The sequence below is a fragment of the Dermacentor silvarum genome, chromosome 6, assembly GCF_013339745.2.
Source record: "Dermacentor silvarum isolate Dsil-2018 chromosome 6, BIME_Dsil_1.4, whole genome shotgun sequence".
In the NCBI taxonomy this organism is placed as follows: Eukaryota; Metazoa; Arthropoda; class Arachnida; order Ixodida; family Ixodidae; genus Dermacentor; species Dermacentor silvarum.
In genome coordinates this window covers 132318579-132343398 of record NC_051159.1, presented here as the reverse complement: position 1 = coordinate 132343398, position 24820 = coordinate 132318579, and the positions used below count along the sequence as shown (strand labels likewise).

Genomic DNA, 24820 nt, shown 5'->3' with positions numbered 1-24820 from the left:
TTGTCGGCATCACAACTCCTAGATCTACGCTGCATCCTCAAAGTAATTGCAACCCCGTCTTGTTTTTCAAAGGAAACGCAAGAAAACGGGAGTACCGGTACATAGACGCGTCGAGGCGGCACATGGCGTGGTGCACAATCTTGCGACGCCACTGCCTAAGATGGCTGCCTTTATGTGTAAGCCTGTATGCCCTGTTGCTATATAACATTAAACTTCATTGATAATCATGTAAAAACATCCATTGTTGTCTCCCATGTTTTAAGGAGCCTATTTATACCACCTCCTGGCCACAACTTGCGCATGCGCCATGCGTACAAGTGGATAGCACTGTGCAGAATGTTGCCATGGTGAAGGAAAGTTTACTGCGCCGAACCGGTTCGCGAACCGGTTCAGTGCTGCGAACCGTTATAATCTTTTTTCTTCGAACCGGGACTGAACCGGAACGAAATCGTAGCTCGCAGGATCAAATCCCGGCCACGGCGGCCGCATTTCCATGTGGGCGAAATGCAAAAACACCCGTGTACTTCGATTTAGGTGCACGGTAAAGAACCCCAGGTGGTCCAAATTATTCCGGAGTTCCCCACTATACGGCGTGCCTCATAATCGGATCGTGGTTTCCGCACGTCAGACCCCATAATTTAATTTTTTTAATCGGAGCGTGTTGAATCGGAACCTGAACCGAACCGAACCGGTATTTTTTTCCGGTTCGACATCCTGGAGCTGTGCCACGCCTCACGACTTCAGCTAGAACTCCTAGAAGTATCCCCTGGGGACACTTCCAGGAGTTCTTTTCGGTCGGGCAAATTCGGTCGTGCAAGAAAAAGCTGGATTTTGGAGGGAGCCTTCAAAAACCGCCATGACTACAATTGCGCTCTTTCCTTTTCTTCGTTGGGCTTCGATCGTTTACAGCAGAAGGTGTCAAGTTTACGAAAGCCGTAAACTAACTGAGCCGGCGTTATCATTCTCAAATTGTAGTAGAAGTACTGTCAACGATTTTGTTCCGAGTTTTGCCAGAGGCTGACTCTCCACTACTCCGCGGAGGCACGCGAGGCGCGAAATATCGATTGAAAGACTAGAAGCCCACGTGCAAAACCCCTGTCTCTATATTTCGCTCGGTAGACCATGCATGCGCGCTGGAGCCAGCAGCCGAAAGCAGCCTTGAGTCGCCTCGCACGGTACAGAGTGTGGTAACAGCTCGTGAAAATCTCACGAGTCTCGTCGTACTCGTGATTGGACGGCATCGAGCTTCCTTTCAAATTTTTCCCCCTTGCTCGATATGACGTCTCTACGCTTGGCAACGCTCAGCCACCAATCGAACATACATTTTATCTTCTCTCTCCACAGTAATACAAGCCCACAAGCCATGCAATCGTGCGCAAATATGGATCAAGCCAAAATTATCCGCGTCGCGTATTCTCGAGTGTGTCGCTAGCTGGAACATCACTATGCCACGAGACGGCAGTCGGGAGACGGGCCCCGTACAAACTTACGTACGAACTTCTGTACACGACATGCCTGTGTTTCCATATCACAGGTACGTCGGGCAAGCACGCACATACAGGCGCTTGTGGAAGTCGAGCGAGCGAGGAGCTCAACGTTCTGTTAGTGCCCTATTAATGGTTTAATTAACGTTTGCAAACTAGCTCACAAAGAACTGTCACACATTTAGGTGGAGCGAATCTGCAGTAGTGGAAATGTGGTTGGTTTGTTGTTGCTTAATATAACTGTACACAAGAGCGGCGCGCACCGAGATTCCGCGCTCAAATAGTGACGCGTTATTCTACGCCCCGCCTTGAATTCCGCGTTTCGCCTGAGCCGCCGAGAATGGATGCGCTCCGACGAAGTGTGAATCCTTTACGTGCAACCTCCAGCCGTGCGCCGCCTTCTGAGCTCGGCACCCGCGTCTCTAATCCGCGGCTGCTGGGAAAACGGGAGGCGAAAACCGGGAGCCAAGGCCAGAGCCGGAGCACCTGGTGGCTGGCGTCGCGCATCCCCCTCTCCCCCGGATCCTTCGTGGCGACGCCAGCCCCGGCCGTTCGACCGCTCCGCATCCTCCCTTCGCGCGCAGGCAGTTGGGCTTCGCCTCATCGACGGCGTGGGCGCGCGCCATCCCCGGCGTCGTCGTCGTCGTTTCAAGGTGGGAGCGTGATTGTTGGTTGCATTGCCCGCGCGTATATAGTGCGCTCAGACAGAGCGGCACCGCACTACGCCCTTAGAGACCGGCGTTTGCACCTCCGCCTTCAACGCGTGTACCACGTTTGGCGACCGCTGGACCTGCAATGAAAGCGTTAAGCGTTTGACGACAGATGTGCTTGCAGCCGCTCGCAGCGTGTTTTTTTTCCCCTCACTGGTCTCTTAATTTCCGACGCACGTGAATATCTTCGCGTGTGGTGGCGTGATTAGTCAGTGCAAAGGGAAAGAATGAGTTCGACGAGTCTGCTTGCTCGCTTCTTAAGGTTTCGCAACATCTCAAGGGGTGCACAGTTGACGTGGTATACTTGCCGATTACAATGTGACAGGAAACGCCAGAAATCGGCATTGGTTCATAGTGGTTGCGTTGGACCATCGTGGCCCAACATCTGTGCCTAATATAACAGCGTGCCGTGTGAGACAAAATATTCAGTGTGGAATATGCGGGTACATGTTCGCATGTCATGTTTAACAAATTTGGTCTTCCTTCATACCCACCGCATTGCTCACGGCTGTACGCTATATGAATAGCCCAGGCAACCAACACACGTCCTGCGGACGTTCTCATTCTTATACGGACGTCGTGAGTACACCCTGGGTACATAACGAACTAAATGTCCATAGATACGAGGCATCCTCTGCATATGGAGCCCGTAGATTTATTTGGCGACATGCGCTGTCGATCCGTTTTGCAAACAACAACTTGAAAGGCGACGTAATTGACCTTGTTAAAAGCTTTGTATGATTGCATATGATTAAAAAATTTAAAAATATAAAATATATAAATAAATATATATAAAATATAGGCTATAAAAAATTTGTGGGCTTATATGAACCGTGCTTATATGAAATCTGTTGATGTTTGCTAGTAAACAGCTTTTTATTGCAATACCATGCTTGATGTGTGTGCATGAGAAAAATTAAATCGGACGAAAGTGACGAAGCTTGGTGGGCTTGATTTTCCACGTTCATGGAGGTAGCGTAAACAAGGAGAAAAAAAAGAAAGACAGTACAAATTTGTGCTGATTGTGGTGTACGTTCTAGGTAACCCATAACTGACTAATTAATACCAATAAACTAAAGGTAATAATACTTGCGCAAGAAAAGTTTAAAGCTTTCTAAAAACTCTCGCATCCTTATTTCAGCAGACTGCCCATTTTATTTTCAAATTCGTTAAAAACGCATCAAAATATCATTTCTGGCTTTACCGAGGATGGACAACAGGGCGAGATTAAGACATTTCGAGGATCAGTTGGAGACGTCACTATACCGTATGTTTCCGCTTACACTTTAACAAATTTTAAAGGTTGCCTGTGGCAGATAGGACAATTAGTGTTCATGAGCTGGTCTACTCGAAGAGGCCGACACTACTCGCACAAAAAATTAAAACGCATAATCGACTAATTAACAAATCATTTTTACGTGGAGCCATTGCACTCCAAGCTTTTGCACGCGACAGTACGTCTCTTGTCTGGGCGGGCCATTCTACACCTCCTGCGATCTGTGCCGACAGCGGAAACCATATACCGGTTTATGCGCTGCACTCCAGTCTTCACTGTTCTGCGTGTTGACAGGAATCATAGTATCGCTAGCCATATCTCTATAGACGGTTTTCAGCAGCGGCGCACGGGCGCGGCCATGTTTGATCACGTGATTGCGCCGGCATGACTGGCCTTGGGTTGAAGGCCAGCGAAGGAGCCGTACTGCTGTATATAGTCGTGGGCGACGGTGCGGCAAGCGGCGTTGTTTCGGGTCCACCGATGGACAGCGGCTGGATCGACGACACAAAGCTTTGTCCCATGGTTCAACGATCATGTAAGTGAACCATTGTTTGTCATTTTAACGTTGTATGTGCTCGCGCCGGAGCGCTCTGGCGCTCGATCATCGTGCATGCGCGTCGCTCGTTCGCGCCGAGCGATTCGAGCTCACGGAGGCTTCTTGTGCGGCGTTCACGTCAGTTCGCTAGTTCTTTTTCTTTTTGTGGTTAGTGTGGTGTACTTAAGCTACGATCTGAGCTGTTTGAAGTGGTTGCCCAGCCTCTCGCGCTTTGCTTGACGGCCTCGAATGTGTATGCTTGAGCGCCGAGTGAAAAATCCGTGTCCGCTTGTATGTTGACATCTCGCTCGCTGGTATTTTAGCTTCCCACATACGTTGAGGCAAGCGTTTGCCTCGATACTGGTGCACTGATCTCTGCAGAATTCACCTGTGCGGCGGGCACGCAATAGTTTCGCGTAGTTGACTTCAGAGCGGCAGATTGTGATTGTTGGATCCACTAACTGAATGCCCCCGAACGGGTGTTGTTTCATAGTAAAACCCGAGTCACACGGGCACGTTCGATCGCAATTGAGCCTCGATCCGAATCCAGTCGGTCGTGATCCGCAAATCGTAATCGAAGTGTCCGATTTCGATCGGAGACCGACGTAAGCAGCTTCTAGCTCAGTGTGACAGAAAACGAGGTACAACGAGAAAGAAAGAGATCCGAAGAAATAACCCTCTAAAAAGGCCGTTTTATTTTTTATGCACGTATAATTTTGAAAATCTGTGTGCTGCGTCGACGCCATGCACGTAGTTCTGAGAGTTTGAACTTTCCAAACTCTTCATAGGAGAGCAACACCAGCTTAGTCATCAAATATGTATGAATTATTGAAACTCCAGAACTATAATTTATAAATCCAAACGATCAGTTTAATGCCAGACTGTATCTATCGTGTTATTTTAGTTATTTCAAACATCTGCGGATGTCTTGAGGAGTAAATAAAAAATCAGCTTTCTTTCATTGCCATTTTTTTTTTTTTTCATTCCCGCAGTACATACAAATGTTTCTCCCCTATTTCAGTTGTCTACGACTACATGGTCAAGGCAATCGACCAAGATGGGAAGCCTGCACTGGACTACAGGGGGTTTGCAGAGGGCATCAACCTTTTTGACAGTGGCAATGTTGGGAAAGCTTTGTGTCAATCCAAGGATGGCATCTGCTGCATAAAGCTGTGTTCCAAGCTGCAGTGTTGGGTAGGGATAGTCCTTGGTTGGACGCCCATCAACAAAGTGAATAGAACATGCCTGAAAGAAAAGGGTGATTCATGTAATATTTACAATGGTTTGCTTTTATTTGAACGTAAGAATAAAGGAGTCCACATAAATAAAAAGCACGCACATGGGTAACGCATGCAGTTCTTATTGCAAACTGCCACAAATTTGAAAAAAAAAGGCAATAGCACTGTGCCGCCAATGTCTTTTCCATAATCACAAATAATGTCATAATTTCATAGTGTCAAATAATGCCGCAATTTCGCGATGTCAAAAGAGGCTATGAAAATTAAAGTAAATAATATACATATTCAGCATGCGCTTTTGGGGAACCCTGAAAGACACAAGGCAGAAGGAAACAGCTGATTTGTAGTTACCACTGCTTTAATACGCAGCTAATCAAATAATGTCAAACTGGTAAGTTTGAAATTAGTTACTTTTATTTTCATGGTTTCTCTTGACATTTACGATAAACGATACGATAAACACGCAACCAACGCTTCTAGCGTTGTTTAAAACAATAATTTTGTGCTACAGCGTCAACACAGCTAGCTTTCGCGCACCTGTGGCCACAAACAACTCCAGCTCTACGTTCTGATCACACCGTGCATCCGAAACAGTAGCGAAACCAACATATGTAAAATCAGACGCGCAGGCAGGAATTCAAGCTTAACGATTTAAAAATGCGATTCAGATAGCACTTTTCCTATCTTTTTTGCAGGAGTTCTCACCGCGACAACTAGTACGCCTTAATTGGCACCGATCCCGGCGCATATACGCACGTGGCGTGTAATTTCGCTTAAGGATAAACATCACTGATAGCAGGTGACTGTTCCAATACGATATCGCTAATGCTTGTGTTCTGCCACGGAAACACCGCACGGTGACCTTAATGTACAGCAAGCGCAAGATGGGAAGTTGATACACTATTCCGCACGCCGAGCGCGTTCGCTTATTCGGTACTATGATCTGCTACTTACTCTTGCCGATGTGCCTTAATTGAAGTTCTTTCTCTGTAGGTTCGCTATCCAGCATTGTCGGCTGAGCTTGTTTTTCTTTCCTTGAGGAAATCCGCGCATGGAAAACGGCCTCGGGCACGGGCAGTCTTGATGCAGCTGTGGCGCGTGTATTTCACACACCGACGTGTTCCACAGCTTAATGTCGCCATCACAGTTTTTGCATCCGACCACAGCACACGTTTTCCCTCTTAATCTCCACATGGAGCAGAATATTGTTCGACGTTTGACAAACTGCGCTTGTTAAACGCCGCTGGCTACGCTTTCGCGACTGAGCAATGGTAGTTTCGTTTGCGCGCCCAAGGCCAGAGATGTCCGACACGCGCGGCGCTCCGGTGGCGCCATCTGATTTCAGTTGCACAAACCGGCTGCTGCAAATCGTCTATAGCGCCAAAAGTGTCTTGGGAGCCTTCCCATATATGGCCCACTATGACCTCGGGTTCCAGGCAATCTGGCCTGTGTACTTTTTACAATGGCTGTAGAGGGCGGATCAACATGAAAGGTAACCTTAGTTTTGCATTCGAGACAATTACTTGTCCTTGTTCTCACACTGAAATAAGAGAGCGCCAGGATGCGTATTATCCTAAATGGTGTCAGCAGGGGAGGATCGAACTCGCATACCTTCTGTAATTCTTGTTAGGCGTCCCCCTTTCACGACAAACCACCCTGTACGTACAGAGAAGACGTCGGCCGAGAACCACGCCAAAAACGCATCTACTGAGCAAGCTTGCATCTCCTAGTTGTCAGTTAAACCATCTCCTAAATGCAGGGACAAAGCTTACAATCACAAATGAGCGCAGCAATCTTGCAACTAAGCTTCAAAGAAGAAAAAAAAATATGAAAAAAAAAGGTTACCTTATTGGTCAATGTCCCTGCAACATCTTTCGTGAGATCTGAAGTTCCGTTGAGTAAGGTTCTTCTTTTTTTTTTTCATTTCCCCCATGACTGAAAGCGTTGCGCGAGTAGAATCATCTCAATAACGCAAGGCCTGGAAAGAGCCACGATGTCACGTTAGTAAACGGGGCCTCTGCATACCTGCGTTTAGCCAGTGCCCTTCATTACTCCCTGCGCTGATTGAGAGACATGAGTGGGCCAATCCCACAATAACGTGCACTTATACGTGGATTCAAGCGCATTAAGGCATTTGCAAGAGGTACTGTGTCTATAATAACCGACTATACTGAGTTGTTCGGATCACTTGACGCAGGCCGGAAATGCCGCAGTACAAGCTGGTCGACTACAAGGTTCCATCGTCTGGGCGCCTCGCGGCGCTGCTATTCACCTACGCCGGCGTCGAGTTCGAGTACGTCACCTACGAAAAGTCCAAGGCGGCCGAGGCGGAAGCTGGTAAACGAACCATGCACGAACGAAACGAGACTGCAAATGCTGTTCGGCGTAATGCCACTCGCCGCGAAGGCTCTCGTTTTCGCGAACGAGGTATACTATTACCTCAACCAGAGCCTAGAAGGCAATAACTGTAGTGGTTTTCGTAATGGGACCTAGGACAGGTGCAGCATTGATTATAGCACATTACCCAAGTGGCAGAGGCGGCAAGCCAAGCAGTTAGAGCACGACGCAACGCCAGCCGAGGGACAGACGGATGATAGACCCCAACTCCCCCCCCCCCCCCCTTTTTTTTTTTTTTTCACGAGCTTGGAACACGCAAGGGCGTAAACGATTTATGCGTAAAGGAGCGGCTCTCCTGCTACGACATGAAGACCAGGGTCTTTAGAAATGGAAATCATGCGACTGTCGATTGCTGCCTTACGGGCTGCTTCCACGAGAAACATCTTATTCGTAAGATAGATGGATAGATAGATAGATAGATAGATAGATAGATAGATAGATAGATAGATAGGAAGGAAGGAAGGAAGGAAGGAAGGAAGGAAGGAAGGAAGGAAGGAAGGAAGGAAGGAAGGAAGGAAGGAAGGAAGGAAGGAAGGGATGGGAGGTGAATGAGACGCGTGTTCGGTATAACATGGAACTTCATGAATTAAAATTTCGCCCTCTGCTTCGCAGTTTCAATGTAACAGTTAACGAGTATACGCGTTTTGTAGTTGCTCGTGGTTTTGTGTGTTTCGTACCACCCCTCCTTGTTTCCCGTTTGCTCTCATTCATTCTATGTGAAAAGTCAAGCCACACTTATAGCCGAACTTGCCATTTGGGCTTTCAACACATTACTCTCTCGCTGTATCGTTCTCTTTCTCAATTACGTGTACTCTGATAAGTTGTCAAGTACGTTATAATTGTTAGTGCGCGTTTAAGTATATCTACATGGCTAATGAAGGTACTTATTCCACTTTCCGTGCGTCTGTCTCACTGGTATAATCACGTTTATCGTCATCGTCGTCGTCATAGTCATCATGCTTTCTGACCGCCGCGGTGTAGCTTGTAGTGGCGATGTCATTCTGCTGCTGAGCGTAAGGTCTCAGGTTCGATTCCCAGCCGTGTCGATCGCACTCAGATGGTTGCTGAATGCGATAACGTTCGCGTACTTTGATTTAGGTGCATGTTAAAGAATCCCACATCGTCAGGAGCCCTCCACTATGGCGTCTCTCATAGCCCAGGCGTCAAATTTCGATGTTGTCAATCAATCAATCAATCAATCAATCAATCAATCAATCAATCAATCAATCAATCAATCAATCAATCAATCAATCAATCGATCAATCAACATAATGAAGCACGTACGCCTGGTGTTTTCGGTGGCAACTTGGAGAAGACGACGACAACCCGTGCTGTGATTGCAGAGATCTCGTGCTGTTCGCTGCTATTGTAGTGCTTTTCAACCGTTGCCGTCAATCAATCAATCAATCGATCAATCAATCGATCGATCAATCAATCAACCAAATCAATCAATGTTTTCTGTGCGGAAGAAGTCGCCAAAAACGAAAACTTATCGATTGTCCCCACGTGCAAGCTGTCGTACCATCGTCGTGCCGGCACTCTCGCCGTCGTGCATTTGTCATCGTCGTCGCGCGCTGCTGCCAGCGTTGCCGTAGCCGTCTGGCTATAGCTACCGCTGATTTTGGTTGTGCTCTGGGCAATCCTTTGATTTTTGACTGGGTTTAATAATAATTATTGGGATTTACGTGCCAAAACCACGATATGATTAGGAGGCACGCCGTAGTGGGGACTCCGGATTAATTTGGATCACCCGGGGTTCTTCAACGTGAACCCATAGCACAGTACTACGGTCGTTTGACTGGGTTTGTTTGCGTGCCTCTCACTCAGCCCAATAGGCGGAATTAACGACGTCCAGGAAGAAAGAGGGACATACGGCGATCTGACAACGTATGGCAGATTCGAAGGCATTAATGAAATGTCCCTTTCGTATATTTCGTACAACTAACTCATTACGGGTCTCGTACAGTGGCGTGTGTGCGTGCAGGGAGCGACTGAATTTCCGTTCCCGGGCGTCGCGACGTCAGTGGTATTGAACAGACTGAAATGAGGCGTTCTGGGCAACAACACTCTCGCCTTTGCTCTTGGTATAGCGGCGTACAGGTCTTGTATAAGCGTCGCCGCCTCCGTTGTCCTGAGCAGCGGCGGCCGCCCAGCATGACCGCGGTGCAGCGCAGGAAATTGATTTGCTCTACACTCGCTCGGCGAGCGCGTTTCACGCCAGAGTGCTTCTGCGTTCCGGAAAAGCCTGCAGCCGCTAAGGCGCCCGTCGTACCCGCCACAGGCCACCTACATGTATAGATATACACACACTAAACCTCTTCTTTGAGTTTCGCGCTGTGTACAAGCCGGGGGAAATGAAGTTTGCAGAAGACTTAAATGTTTGCTTGTTTTTATTTCTTTTATCGAGCATCCAACTCTTAACAGTCGCGGGTCCGCGAAGAAACTCGACTTCTACGGAAGAGCGATGTTCCCGGTGGAAGCCAAATCAGGAATACGTTTTTTCCGCCCTTGGGTATACAATTGTCGAGGGCGGCATAAACACGGTCACAGCCATTTTTATCGCGGGACCCCGGCAGTCTCAATGACCCACTCGTTAATGAATTAAGCAAACGGAAAGGGGTGCACTGCTGTTTGGAACACGAACTTAAAGACCTCGGCCGAACAGAGTTTCGAAAATTGTACTTTGGGATCTACAGGACGCAAACCTGGATAAACTGTAATTACCTTGTTTTTATAACGTACAGCTGTTTGTCGCTATTTCGCGACATACCTGTTCCGAGCTTTCAACTCGTATAGCGGGATGCTTGCGCGAGAGAAAGGCGCATTCATACGTTATGTGTAAGGTGTATCACAACAAATATTGTACTGGCGCCTCACTATCTCTGACAAATGCCCTGCACACGGCATTTACAAACAGGCTGAATACTTCAAGAAGTTTACGTGGCCGCATCTATTCGGGTGCACAAATTGCAGTACGATCGTCATCCGTGGAGTGTTTTACGGTCTGCCATAAGATGCGAAACAGTTAGTCTCTCATATATCAAGCGATGTACTGTGAGAAAGCGAAAGAGACAGTGAGAAAACGTTTAACGGTGCATTTGCTGTGCTTCTGACACACCTGCTTCTCTTCTACGCCGTGCACCACGACGGAACACTGGGACCACGCAGACGCACCCTTCGGCTCCCTGCCCGTGCTGTACGCGGACGGCGAGATGTTGGGCGCAGACTACGCCATCTGCGTCTACATCGCCAGGCAGTACGGTGAGTGACCACCGGTCGGGCTACATTCCGAGACGCTGCACTAATGGCATAGCCAAATATACTATGGACAGGCGCTCTGGATCCGGAAAAACAGTTTTGAGTGTTCCATAGCCGCAGTATATCATAACCTAAATAGATAGATAGATAGATAGATAGATAGATAGATAGATAGATAGATAGATAGATAGATAGATAGATAGATAGATAGATAGATAGATAGATAGATAGATAGATAGATAGATAGATAGATAGATAGATAGATAGATAGATAGATAGATAGATAGATAGATAGATAGATAGATAGATAGATAGATAGATAGACCTACATGTGTGGTATCCACGCAGGTCTCGAAGGCAAGGACGCCCGGGAGGCCACCAAGTGCGCCACCATTGTCACGGGCATCGCCTCCCTCTTCTCCAGCGTGCGTCACGCCAAGCCGCAGAGACTAGCCCCAGAGGAAGACGTGAGTGGACATAAAAGCATAGCTCAGCTAGGCAAACTCCTAGTAGGCATACATCAAGAACAGCGTTAGCTGAGAGGGAACCCCTAAGACCCGGCAAAGATTTCCAACACTAGTCTTTAGCTGCGTGCTGGATGTCCTCTCACATGGATCACTCTGGACAGCAGAAGCATTCGTGAAGGCCGTTATAAACCTTGAGATAGTACGTGCTGGCTGCCGCAGTGCCCGCCAACTCTACCAAGGTTTATAGCAGCTTTTATAATGAATTGCAGGCCGTATGATTGTGTCTACCACAAGCTCTTCAGGCTGCTTACCTGTATCAACACAATGTCTACTCGGTTACTGCAACGTTTCACCGTGGTGTGTGTTCTCCTTTACTTGTGACGACCGTTAAATATTGCCGGACGCACAAACTCACGAAGAGTCACGTGGCAGGCCCGGATGGTGCAGTTGAAGCTGCAGCGTGCACCTGCCACGAGACACGTGACATGGTAGAGCCCGAGGATGGAAGCTGTAAAGCGTAAATTGGCTCTTAGTATCTGAGGCCGAAAAAAAAAAAAGAAGAGGGGTCTCGGGTAGGAAAGAAATGTAGAAGGATTCTGATGTTCGAGGTACATTTGTAAAGAGTTTGCACTCCTGTCGGTAAAGAGGAAGCTTTAGCTCAGGCGCAACTCCAGTGCGGCCTATTCAAATACATGTAAAACGTAGAAACGCTTTTATGAGATAACCACTGGGCCGATTTTAATTAAATTTGTTGGATTTGAGGGCGAAAGTTGAATTCTAGTGACTGTTGGAACCGGAATTTCGATTTAGGGCCTCAACTTTTTAACGGAATTTTCAAAAATTGTAAGTTTGAGACGAAGTTTACATATTTGTAGCTCTGCAACTAAAGCAGATGTCGCAGTTCCGTAAACTGCATCCATTATAGAGCATCCAAAGCGGACAAATTTAATATGTGAACTTATATCTTACGTGAATTTGTTACGTTGTTTACAGGGGTACTGCAAAAGCTTTACTCACAAATTAGGAGTCTATTTGATAACCATGTATAATATATCAATTGTACCCACGTTAGATGTACTATTAGGTTCAATTTACAGAATTACGATATAATTTTTCATTACTGAGTTACAGAGTTGTAAGCTTGATAGTTTCATCTTCTGAAAATTTGTGATTTGTGCGAATTTTTATTAAGAAATTGATGACCTAAATCAAAAATTTGAAGCTAGCAGTCAATATATATTAAATTTTACTTTTAAATGCAACAAACCGCATCAAATTTGGTGCAGTGGTGCAGTGCAGTGTAAAGGTTCACGCACGGCGTCTGTCACCGAGTATAGTGCGCGGGAGAGGGCGAAGAGCGAAGCTTCTGACTTGTGGGAGCTCACGGGGTTTACATGTTAGTGTAGTTTTTTTTTTTTTTTACGGGCAGATTATTCTGCAATAGAGAGTGCTTGAGAAGAAACTGAGGGCCGGGAAACGAGCGATGTACCGAAAAATGTTAGGCATATAATGTTAAGGGACTGACAAGAAGCTGGCTGCGCGGAATAGAGAGCAAACGGGGGTATGCCCGATATCGTAGTTAGTATTAGGAAGAAGAAATTGAGTTGTGCCGGTCATGTAAAGAGTAGAGCAGATAACTGGTCGTCTGTTGGTGTTACAGAATGGGTACCAAGTTAAAGGAAGCGCTGTTGAGGACGCCGGAGAAGCATATGTGGCGCTAAGAAATCGGGAAATGTGCAGGCATAGGATAGCGTCAGCCGACCTATATAAGGCAGGAGTAATTGGAGGTTGCTTGGATGGTCTCCGCTCTGAGGAGGACGTAAAACGAACTGAATGTGATTATTCTGGAATAGATATATGGTGGAAGCAAGGCCTTTCTAATGGACTTACAGAACTTTGTGTGCCAGCGACAGCTGTTACAAGATATTGTAAGCTTGGAAAACGGTAATCAAGCTGACAAGAGGATAGTTTGGCCGGAAAATGCTCTCGAGTGTCAATTCTGATGGAGATAAATGACTACTTCCCTCGAAACCTCCATTATACAGCGACGGCAAAATGCTTCTATAATGCACCATTTTTGTTTTGTGACATGGGTTTTGTATGGCAATCAGCTTATTATTGAGTATATTTGTCAATGGCTATGTTTGCCACTTCATTAGAACACGCCTAAACGAAGAGGAGCATTTTTCCAGAATGGCAAAAAAATATACAAAAGAACCGTAGGAGGCATTTTATATTCGTTAACATGTAACAAACTGCGCGGGCGGGTGCTGTCATACGACATTAACAGTGCCTCGTGCTTAATTGATGACATCATGAACGCTTTACATTTTGTCGAGCATCTTGCATCGGAGTCGAGTGCACGGGAAATAAATGAACCGTTACTCACCTGCGCAGCAGCGTATGTGTGCCAGCCTATACGGCGGCTGCTGTGCCTTCTTAATGAAAAATCGAAGCGCTTGAGATCGCTGCGGTTGTCTCTCCGGAAAGTTTTACGTGGAGGCTTTATCCAAGCGCTTTCTGTGACCTTCATTCGATTAGTAGCTGGGAATAGCTCGTGAGTTGTTCCAGACGCGGCTGTCGACGCGGCGTTGCTTCGGGCCTTGCCCTCGCGATGTTGCCGGAAGCATCGCATCGGAAGGAATCGCCATGGTCGGAACAGTCTTGAAGGTCACTTAGTGCGTACTATTTTACAAATGCCATTTAGCAACTCTTAGCATTTCGTATAGAGAAAGTTACAATTGCTAATTGGAGTTCTGCAGAGGAATATAAATAAGCCTAAACGAATGTTCCAGGCACTTACGAATGTTCCAGGCCTTGTGGCATATTCGGGTGGTCGTTTCAGAGCGCTCTGGCAGTGCTGCAAAGGTCACGTAACATGGCAAGTTGGCAACTATAAGCGTTTGTACTAGCATAAAACCGCTTCACTGAAGATAATCAAGCCACATCATTCTTACTACTAATACAGTTATTCTCGCAATACGACTTTAAAGCTGCATGTTTTCCACGATCTTCGCAGAAGTGTCGGAGCGCTCTCAAACGACCACCCAATATGCCATTGAATAAGCGGCATTTCCTTCTACTATTATTAATATATATATATATATATATATATATATATATTGAAGGGTGTAACGTTCCAAAACCGTGCAGTGGGTTATGACGTACGATGAAGTGGAGGATTACGGCTTAATTTTGAGCACCTGGGGTTCTTTAACGTGCGCCGAAAGCGCGTTACAATTGTGTTTTTCTTGAATTCCGCCCACATCGGAATGCGGCCGCCGCTGCAGTGGTCGAACCGGCGATCTCGTGGTCAGCAGCGCAATGCCATAACCACGGAGGCACCGCGGTGGGTAACAGCAGATTAACGATATTCTTGCAAATATAAAGTATGTAATCAACGCATTCTACTAGTACTAAGCTATACTATATGAACGAAACTTGGGGGATAACGAGGAAACTTGAAATAAATTATGAGGGACCACGCAGCGAGCGACAGAGAGGAAAATGACACGCTTAATCCTAAGAGATAAGAAGATATCGAATGTGGGCACCTATACTACTGTAGTTGAGCTAGAGCTCAAGTTGGGGAGGTCGTCTAATATGTTGAGCAGATGAACGGTGCTCAGTTAGACCAACAAAGTGGGTGCCAAAAAAGAAAAGAAAAAGAAAAAGGAATACCGCAGTAAGTAGTGGCAGTGGATTGGTTAAAGTGATGGGATTACGATATTCAGAGGCATACGACGCTTGTCGAGCGCGACGCAGGGCAGGGCTAACTTAAAGTCACTGGAAGATACCTTTGTCCCGCAGCGGAACTTACGGCGATGATAATGGGGGTGGTGGTGGCGATTTGGCTTGTATGGCTTTTGGTGTACACTGTAGATAACTATATACATTGGTTCCCCCGATGTATGCAGCTGGCCAATTTTATTTAATAACTAAAGACGTGTCGACTGAAGTCACGTCATTGACTAATACACTGTTCGAAGAGTACCGTTGGGCTACTTGTCCTGGCATAGTTGGTTTGACACAAGTGCAATACAACAGTGATCATGTTTGGTTATACAGGCGCACAGTGAAGAGGCTGGGGTTTCACGATATATTGTTAGAAAGAAAAATAAAAAAAAATGAAAACTGTATTTTGTGAAGACCCGCTAATTTCTTGACAAGGGAAATTATGGAAGCTTTGAGATTAAACGCCTGGCACCAAAGTTCTGATTGCGATATATATATATATATATATATATATATATATACGGTACGAACGATCGGCACAGCTTTCTTTCCTATTGCATCAGAATAGTGGCCTGTGCAGAAATTTTCTCGTAGAACAAAAGAGAGATTCTATCGCCGCAGGATGTTTATTCGAGTCAGCCAAGCTGTGACTGCAGACTACAATCACAAACGGTCATTCGAATCGTCATCCGGGCAAGGTGCGATTATACGAGGGATTTCAAGACGACAGTCCGCACTCTTGTGACCTCGGCGGCAGCGGATACTCTTGCTCGTTCTCTTGATAACTACAGTCTAAGACCGCACGCAGATAGCGATTACATTTCTCCAGTTCAGAAGGTGCACCACGACAAACGAAATTATAGGAGACCGGAGAGGCAGTTTTTTTAGCTCTTCACTGGCTCACACGAACACCCTGGTATGCACTCACGTTTCATCCCACAGAAACTCGCCGAAGCCAAGGACTTGCGAGAGAAGGTGCCCAGATACCTGCGGTACTTCGAGAAGCTCCTCAAGGACAACGGTACTGAATACTTCGTCGGCAACCAGGTAGGAGAAGCACGTCCATATCTCGAAACGAAGAATAGAGAGGAAGGAATATTATAGTTAACAGAAGTGAGGAATGTTTATCTATCTATAAACGGTTGAGACAAGAAATGTAATGGTGATGAAGTAGTTATGCTAACGTCACAACAAAAGTGCAGTGAGATGCAGTGTTTGTATGTGCATGTACAGACCTTTCTCTTATTGGGGACACGTGTCCGAAGGTTCTATTTTGTACATTTCGCCGTTGTGTAATTCGACTTGTTGCTCGATGCGACGTTCACAAATTTCTAACTTTGAAATGGCTGTCAGGTATTTTTGTTTATTTGTTGAAACGGCGGATTGTTGATATGTCGACCTACAATAGCAATAACACGTATGCTGATGGTTAAGAGACGCCTACAAAGCGACAATTTAAACACCCTCGGGTAGGGAGTCGTGACCTAACCGCAGGTGATCGACTCATGGTAACATTCAAGGATTGTCTAAAAAAAAAAAATCTACTTGGCCCTGCCATATGGTACGCAGGCAGCCTGAGAACGGCAAAGCAACCGTATCTACCTGTTTGGCTTTTCGCGCAACTTTTGCGTGCAGCAGTGCAAATAACATCTGGCATTCAATTTTATCCGCCTCACTAGTCGACCGGTAACCTCATACACGCGTTGTGACAGCCACGTATACACATGCTGTCAGAGACGACAGCCCTTAGCAGGCGTCACTCGCATACAGACGACCCGAAACGATCCGTTCCGCCTACACAGTGGGCATCAGAAACGCCGTCAATCTCCGTACATCTGTAGGATCTAACCTGACAGTTGGGATCACGACAATATATCGGGTTAACTTCGCACTTGCCGCCGTGTGTGAAGGGCGTTATTATTCGTTCGTTCCGAGGATAAACAAAGCGCCGATGTGCTACGAGAAAGAAGAAGAATATAGAAATAAATATAGATAGAAAGAAAGGACAAGCGAAGAAACGAGACAAAGGTGCAACACGAAATGCAAGAAACGAAAGCTGCCCGCCGCGCAACAGAGGAAGCGGCCGAAGCGTGACGAGCAGCAGCCGGCCCAAAAGCGCGCGCACTTGACCCTCTGCCCTTTCCCTCTATATACCCTCCGCCTCCACTCCAGCCTGGATGCGGCGTGCTAAGTGAACGGCGTCTAGCCGCTTCTTCCTCGACAGTGGCGTTGGGACACGGGTTCTCTCCGGTGTGCACGTTTGGAGTCGGACCAACCTCCCCCTCCATATTTAGCAGCCATCGGCGCGCTGCGGCACTGCTTTGACCCGGCCCACTTCTGGGATCAACACGCAGCTTATCCTACTCGTCACGAGCGTTGAGCCTTCGCGGCGCAGTATAGTGTTGAGGCTGCCATGAGTGACGCCGCACACCCGCTGTGAATAAACACTGCCGCGATCCTGGTGGGCTCGCACGATCGGGCGGCGTTTCCTCCAGTGCACTCCAGGAACAGAAATAACAGATTATCTTTCTGCGCATTAAGCGAGCGTGTGTGCGGCAATAAAATTATCTTAAGAGTTCATTGTTTGAATCTGTGAATGGGCTATTACAGGCGACTTCTTGGATTAGTTGTATGCGGCGAGGGGCTGCTTTTATTTCCGCGCTGTTCAAGAAGGGAGTATAGGAGCGCGTGATAAATTCCGCCTGTCTCATTTAACAAGCACCTCTTTGTAAGCGGGCACGACATAAAAAGAAAGTCCTTGGAACTTCATCTATCTATCTATCTATCTATCTATCTATCTATCTATCTATCTATCTATCTATCTATCTATCTATCTATCTATCTATCTATCTATCTATCTAGCTATCTATCTATCTATCTATCTATCTATCTATCTATCTATCTATCTATCTATCTATCTATCTATCTATCTATCCTATCTATCTATCTATCTATCTATCTATCTATCTATCTATCTATCTATCTATCTATCTATCTATCTATCTATCTATCTATCTATCTATCTATCTATCTATCTATCTATCTATCTATCTATCTATCTATCTATCTATCTATCTATCTATCTATCTATCTATCTATCTATCTATCTATCTATCTATCTATCTAATCTGCCATCTGTCTTGGTTTTTTTTTTGTTGGAGCTGTATGACTTATGATGGACTCGAAATTACCCTGCTTTAATAATCATTTGAGTAGTTCCGATAGTGCATCCTATTAATTATGTCTAACTTGCTTGTGCTAGGTTGCACCGGTTAAACGGGCTTGAGTATGCCTATCGCTCCTTGGATGGTTTTACGGTATCAACAATTTCACAGGCGAGAAAAACGCATAATTAATCGAAATTTTAACCCCCTACTTTAAAGTCTAAACATCAGCATCGGGTAAGCGCTGAATGACTAATAAAACGCTTTAACGTCCCTCTGATGAAAAGGGCGGGGCCGCAGGGGGAAAATTGGTGCCGTTTAGTAATCCCGTATCATTAGTACGGGCAACTCTGCATATGTGCACGCAAATCGCTGCCACATCAGTTCCAAGGGACATTTCAATGCCTCACACACCCGTTGTCGTGTCTGCACGTGCGCAGCTGACGTGGGCCGACCTGGCGGTGACGTTCTCGTGCGTGCAGCTGCTGCAGCGCTTCCACGGGGCCCTGGACAGCCACGCGCATTTGAAGGCGCACTACGAGCGTGTCACCGCCCTGCCCGTGGTGCGGGCCTTCCTCGACCAGCAACAGGCGGCCGCATAAGGAAGCAGCTGTGCGCACTAGTTACACCGACACAACCGCGCGCAGCGCTGCGCGCGAACAGATATATTATTAGCAAGAACCGACAGGAAGGCATACAGTACGAGACTGGGATTATGCTTCGGTGAAGAACAGACGGACCAGGAAGGGCACCAGGATGGAAAAAAAAGAATGTTTTAACTTCTCACAAGCTGTACTGAGGCCCGTCGCTGCAGCTGAGTGCATGCAACGTCGCGGTTTAGACACCCAGCTACGCCTACCGTACAAACACACCCGTAATGGAGGAATGCGAAAGTTTTAGCTGAAGTGACATTTCGGGATGCGCTAAAAATAACTCGGGTAGCGAAATAATTTTTAGAGCTCTCCACGGTGTTCGCAGCCGAAACGTAACATGTAGGCACACCGAAGCGTCGCACCAAACAGCGACGGCCAATGCCAACTGGTCACCAGGTGTTAGACGTTATAGCTGGTGCTTGTAAGGTAGTCCTTACATGCAGTGCGGAATTACGCAACGACAGGGCTTTAGGCAGTATATGACGTTTAGGAAGGCGCGAGAGAAATACCAGACATCAACAGGATGGACAAGCGTACAGCCGCTATCAGACTTAAACCCGAACAGCGAAGACACAAACAGTGGCTGTGAGGAGCCAACATCAAGTGCTTTGGAAGGAAGACGGATTAAGCTGAAGCCACTCAAATCACCCCAACCATAATTATCCAACAGCCTTCGCTGGAGAAGCAAGAAGGCGCTTATATATATATATATATATATATAGTGTGTCCGGGTCAAGTATGGCGGTGTCTGTACATTGTGATTGCGTTGCGACAAACGTGGCGTCGGAAACGGTAGTGCAATGAAGGTGGTTCCAGCCCTCCCCGTGTGATTCGGAACACTGCAGGCTATACTGCGGATGCTTAGTCAGTCGGCTCAATGACGGACAGGTGACCACTCAACGTCTCGTCCCCTTAGCCATATACCCATGTTCGCATCTGCCAAGCAATTCTGACGCCACCCCACCGTGAACTATTAATATAGCTTAGTTATAAGTTACGGTCTGAAATTAGGACGAGACACAACTGTGACCGTCGTTCCAATCCCTATGCTCGAGCAGTTCCGCGCTGAGTCCCCACAACTATACCATTAAGGAAATGCACAGCTTTAAAGACATCACTGACATTCATCTTGCGACCGGTTTCAACGGGTGCAAATGAACTATGCACTTTCGCACTGTCACGGATGTCATGTGGACACAGGAAGAGAGATTGCTGGCGTGACAATTACCTATAAACACAGCCTCAACGACGCTTCTGCGCCCTCGAGTAAAATAGAATAGCCGAAACCGGGTCACTTCCTGTCTAGCTATCCGGATTCGATGCTCCAGTTAACCCTACCTGAACACAGATCTTAACGACCCATCGTCCCCTTTGTACAGTCGTGCACTAAATGTGGTCGGAAGTACGAGTAGACGTATAATCAAGTGCTACAACGCTGCTGTTTTAACGGGCCCTGCGGACATGTCGCACGGTGTGGTGGTCAAATCACCGTTGCCTTCTCACGCCTTTTAGCACCCTGTCGAACGGATTCCGCCGCTCCTGATAGCTCTGGGGTGGGCTGTCCCCGGCGAAAAACAAAATGAATCGACGTCAGACAAAGGGGTTGTGCATGAAGTGTTTTAAGACGTTCATCTTGCCTGATGTGGTGGCACCACGTGCAAGCTTCTAGGTAGTGAGATTGTTTTCGATCTGCCCGCATGTTTGGAGAAATCCTGATGTTTTTTTTTTGTTTTTTTTTATAAGTCGAGCTGAGCGACTTTCTTGTGAAGCAGCTATATAGTGGCTGGGAAATGCAAACTTCGTTTTTCAGCGTATGACAAATTGCAAGGTGATGGTATGCTGCAATGCGTTTCACATTGACGTATACTTGACGTATTGACGTATTTACTCACGTGTGCAAATGTAATGGACCCTTCCCCCTTCGGTTTTGACCTCCGTTTTTGCATCAGCTAGCAAAGATGTTGTTTCTAGTTGAGGGTGTTCGTTAGGCATCTGATTATACAAATTAACTAGAATGAACGTTAACTGTTTCGTCAAGTGAGGCCCGATCGTGTTTTGAAAAATTAGGTAGGTGAGGGGAGGGTCTGTTATTTTTGCCCACAACAGTACAATGCGTGCAATTCGCATATTTTCAGAAAATAGTGAGGGATACGTGCCAGCACGCTTTACTTTTTCCTTTTGTTCATTTGATTGAGGTCGGTCAATCTAATTTACTTTTTTTGTATTGGTTGACTCATGTTCTCTTTATTCTGAATAAATAGTCTTGAACAAAGACCTTTAATCGCTCACGTCGAAGTTGTTCCGCGACAGTTGAACAGAGTGGGAACAACCGTGCACTTTTCTCTAGCGTCGCATAGCAAGGTTTTATTAGGATGAAGGCGCGAACACGCCTTCCGATTCTCGTGTTCATCCTATTAGGATGAACACGAGAAATCGTTCCGTGACGTGCCACACACACACACGTAAACGCACGCAAATGGTCTTAAAAATGTTGCAAATTTCATTCACCCCGAAATTGATCGAGCCGCGTGAGTTTGTCACGCGGGCGAGAAAGATGCTGGAGAAATGTTTGTATAGTGACTTCGTGTTTATAATGTGGTCTGTTTGACAGAGCCTTGACCTTTCGGGTAGCTTTTTTTTAGAAAGCACGGACCAGTGAGTAATCTTTCAACTTTTCCAATCAAGGTATTCCTCCCATGTATCATTTGATGTCGCTTGATACCTCGCCTTCGCTTGAATGGTGACCAGTGCTGCTATTAGCTGGGCAAAAGTTCGACGTGAAAAAGCGCTTTTGACAGCCAGAAAAAAAGGAAACGTGCAATCGGGACCAAGTAAGAGCAGGCAAAAGGCACGTGTCCATTTCATGCTTCTATTTCGTGAGTGCCCTGCACGCCCTGGTCTGGCTTCCATTTATGTAATACGCAGCTGAGGCACAACTCACGAAGAGCTTGTGACGCATGTTAGCTCGGTGGAACCGGGTCCCAACTGATCTATTAATGCGAGAAACCACAAGTTAAATGATTCTCGCTAGCAAATATGTTAAATATTCAGGGTGGCGCAAGTTCGCGTTTTCGTGTTTAACGTCAGAGTTTCCCCCGTCTGTAGGAAGTACGCTGTGCCAACAGTAACTGACACACTGTCTCTGGGAAATCTTCACCGACCTCCGCACTAATGTACGGTGTAAAACGTACGCGCGAAATTGCTAGAAATATATCCCACTGGTAAACGACTGCCCGTGGGGCGAGGCTTGCAACTTGCAGGACCAAAGAGAAATTTATTTCGATTTCAAGTGCACTGCTGTGTCGACGTGTCGGTAAGCGTATTTAGGGAGCATCTCAGCGTCAGTACACCAGGTCAAAGTGAGGCGTTGACCCATTGGTGCGCTACTTACTATACACTGGCTGCAACTGGTGGGTGGAGGCTTCTTCGGGGAACCGTTGAATTCGATTTTCTATCCACAAGTCACAGTGACGTATTACTGCATGCACAGAGGGAGTTGACAATTGACAGAAGGGGTTGTGACTTCTCTAGTTGCATCGCTTGCGCTCTGGTATTTTAAACGTTTATAACATTTTGTTCCCCGACAAAGCAGGATTCTGAACACACCCGTCGTTCATTTGCTGCACTACCGTACCGTACGTGTGTTAAAGCTCCCAGCTTTTTCACGTTATCATTCTGCCAGGTTTGCACAGCCTTAAAATGAAAGTAACGATGTCATTCACCGCTCCAGATCACGACTTCTGTGCGTCTGCACAGTCAGCTTCCAACTGTTCCGCCTGAATCGTTCCTCAGAGTATCTACGATGCGGAAGTTATTGTCCAGCGCGTAGTGGCCTATAAGATCACCTTCTTTCGCGAGTCAAAGGTTACCGGCAGGCGCGCACACACGACTGGGTGTACTATGCGTATGCGACCAGCGCGATTGTGTGATTGTCTGAGTTCTTTGGGCTATATGGAATCGCCAGAGTCCGATGTTTCCTCTTTATTTTTTTCTTTAATAAACAATGTGAACACACACAACACCACCTGCTATTGCTGCTTCCTTTCCTCTTCTAACATTACACCGAGTTCAATTTGAAAGCGCGAATGAGCGTTATAAAGATACTCAGAAGAAACTTTAGAATTTTGTAGCATTTATAACCAACGCTATTTAAAAAAATGTACCGTATACATGTCCCATATTCATATTTATTTATCACCATATGGGATCCCATATAAAAGCTCCTGTGCTCCCATAGAAAGCTCATTTGCTCATACTGAATTTTAGTTTTCCGCACATGGCCGCTCCGCGGTGTACAGTTACATGTCCAAGTGGCTGCTGAGAATGTGGAGGGAAGCAAAGCGTATAGACAACGCCAAGGTTCGAGAACACGTGTAATCAATTATTGAAAATGTTCATTACAAGAAAATGTGTTAGTCGTATATAGGAGGAGGAGAGAAAGAGAGAAGGCAGGGATGTTAACCAGAAATGCGTCTGGTTGGCTACCCTACTCTGGGGGACGGGAAAGAGGGAGTAGAAAGATGAGATAGAGAGAGGAGGGGAGGAAGGACACGGTGAGTTCGCGCGCGCACGCACGCGGAGGACCCGAGCAAGTCAAAGGCGTTCACATAGGTCAGTCGCCCTCAAAAAATACAAAAGTGCCTTCAGAGCTTTGTGGGCCGACGAGCTATGGGAACGGTCTTCAAGTAGCACCTGCACGGACAACGGCCGATCGTCCAGTCGTCGCAATGCGTTCGATAATGTTTGTCTTTCAGACTGAAATCGATCGCAGTGACACAATAAATGTTCTATGTTCTCTTCGCTGCCGCAGGCCTCGCATGCAGCACTTTCGGTCATTCCAATCAAAGCAGAGTACGCCTTCGTGAAAGCCACTCCCAACCACAGCCGCTATAGACGCGATGCCTCCAGTCGGTGAAGCCCAGGTGGAGGTCGGAGTTGGAGCGAAGGGTTCAGTTCGTGTGCGCCTTATATCTGGGGTGTTCCACTCTGTTAAAGAGAGCTTGCGTGCCAGGTGACAAAGCTACCTTGCAGCGTCTGTCCGGGAAAGAGGAATAGGAACGCTGTGTTGTTCTTGGTGTGACTCTCGGGCAGCTTTGTCTGCGTGATCATTTTCACTGATCCCGCAATGGCCAGGGAGCCACTGGAAAATAATTTCGTGGCCTTTCTGATTGATGTAGTGGTGAAGTTTGACAATTTCGTACGTTAGCTGTTCGTGAGCTCCACGTCGGACAACGGACCGCATACTGTGTAAAGCCGGTCTCGAGTCGGAAAACACGGCCCATGTACCAGGATTATCTGCGTCAATAAATTCAAGTGCACTGCGCAGACCCGTGAGCTCTGCAGACGTGGACGTCGTGACGTGTGACGTCTTGATTCGCATCGTTACTCCTCTCGTCGGTATAAACACAGTATCTCCAGAACTGGTCGATGTAGTCGATCCGTCCGTATAGACGTGCACGTGACTGCTGTATCTCTCGTACAACAGGAGTAAACTCAATTGTTTTAGTGCAGACGGTGATAGATCAGACTTTTTCTGAAGTTCTGGAATTCTGAGTTGTACATCAGGACGACACAGACACCCTGGAGGAGACACCGGCCTGGCCGCAGTTGTGTACCACGATGTAAGCGAGGCACGATATGCACTGACAGTTGTGCGATATGACGTGCGGGGTCTTTCCACGGTGAGTGCGGCGAAGTGGTGGCAAGGAGTCCGGGCAGTGTGCCTGACATGTGCGAGCATTGTCTCGAGAGCGATGTGTGTCGTGATTGACTAATCTTGAGCAATGGTGATACTTTTCAGCCATTGACGCACTGCGTGGTACTACAAGGCATATCCTAAGACCTTGTGTCTGAATGCCCTGAATTGTGCGCAAATTAGTTTTGCAAGTGTTGGATATACAAGG

At 46.8% G+C, this 24820-nt stretch overlaps 1 protein-coding gene across 1 annotated transcript; it reads left to right on the top strand.

Annotated features, from left to right (window-relative positions):
• Positions 1-1952: 1952 nt before the first annotated feature.
• Positions 1953-22931, top strand: LOC119456023 (glutathione S-transferase 1). Its single transcript, XM_037717616.2, has 6 exons — positions 1953-2137; positions 7441-7580; positions 10809-10901; positions 11247-11365; positions 16043-16147; positions 18705-22931. The coding sequence occupies exons 2-6, from the start codon at positions 7448-7450 to the stop codon at positions 18864-18866; spliced, it is 612 nt and encodes a 203-aa protein (XP_037573544.1). The 5' UTR covers positions 1953-2137; positions 7441-7447; the 3' UTR covers positions 18867-22931.
• Positions 22932-24820: the final 1889 nt, after the last annotated feature.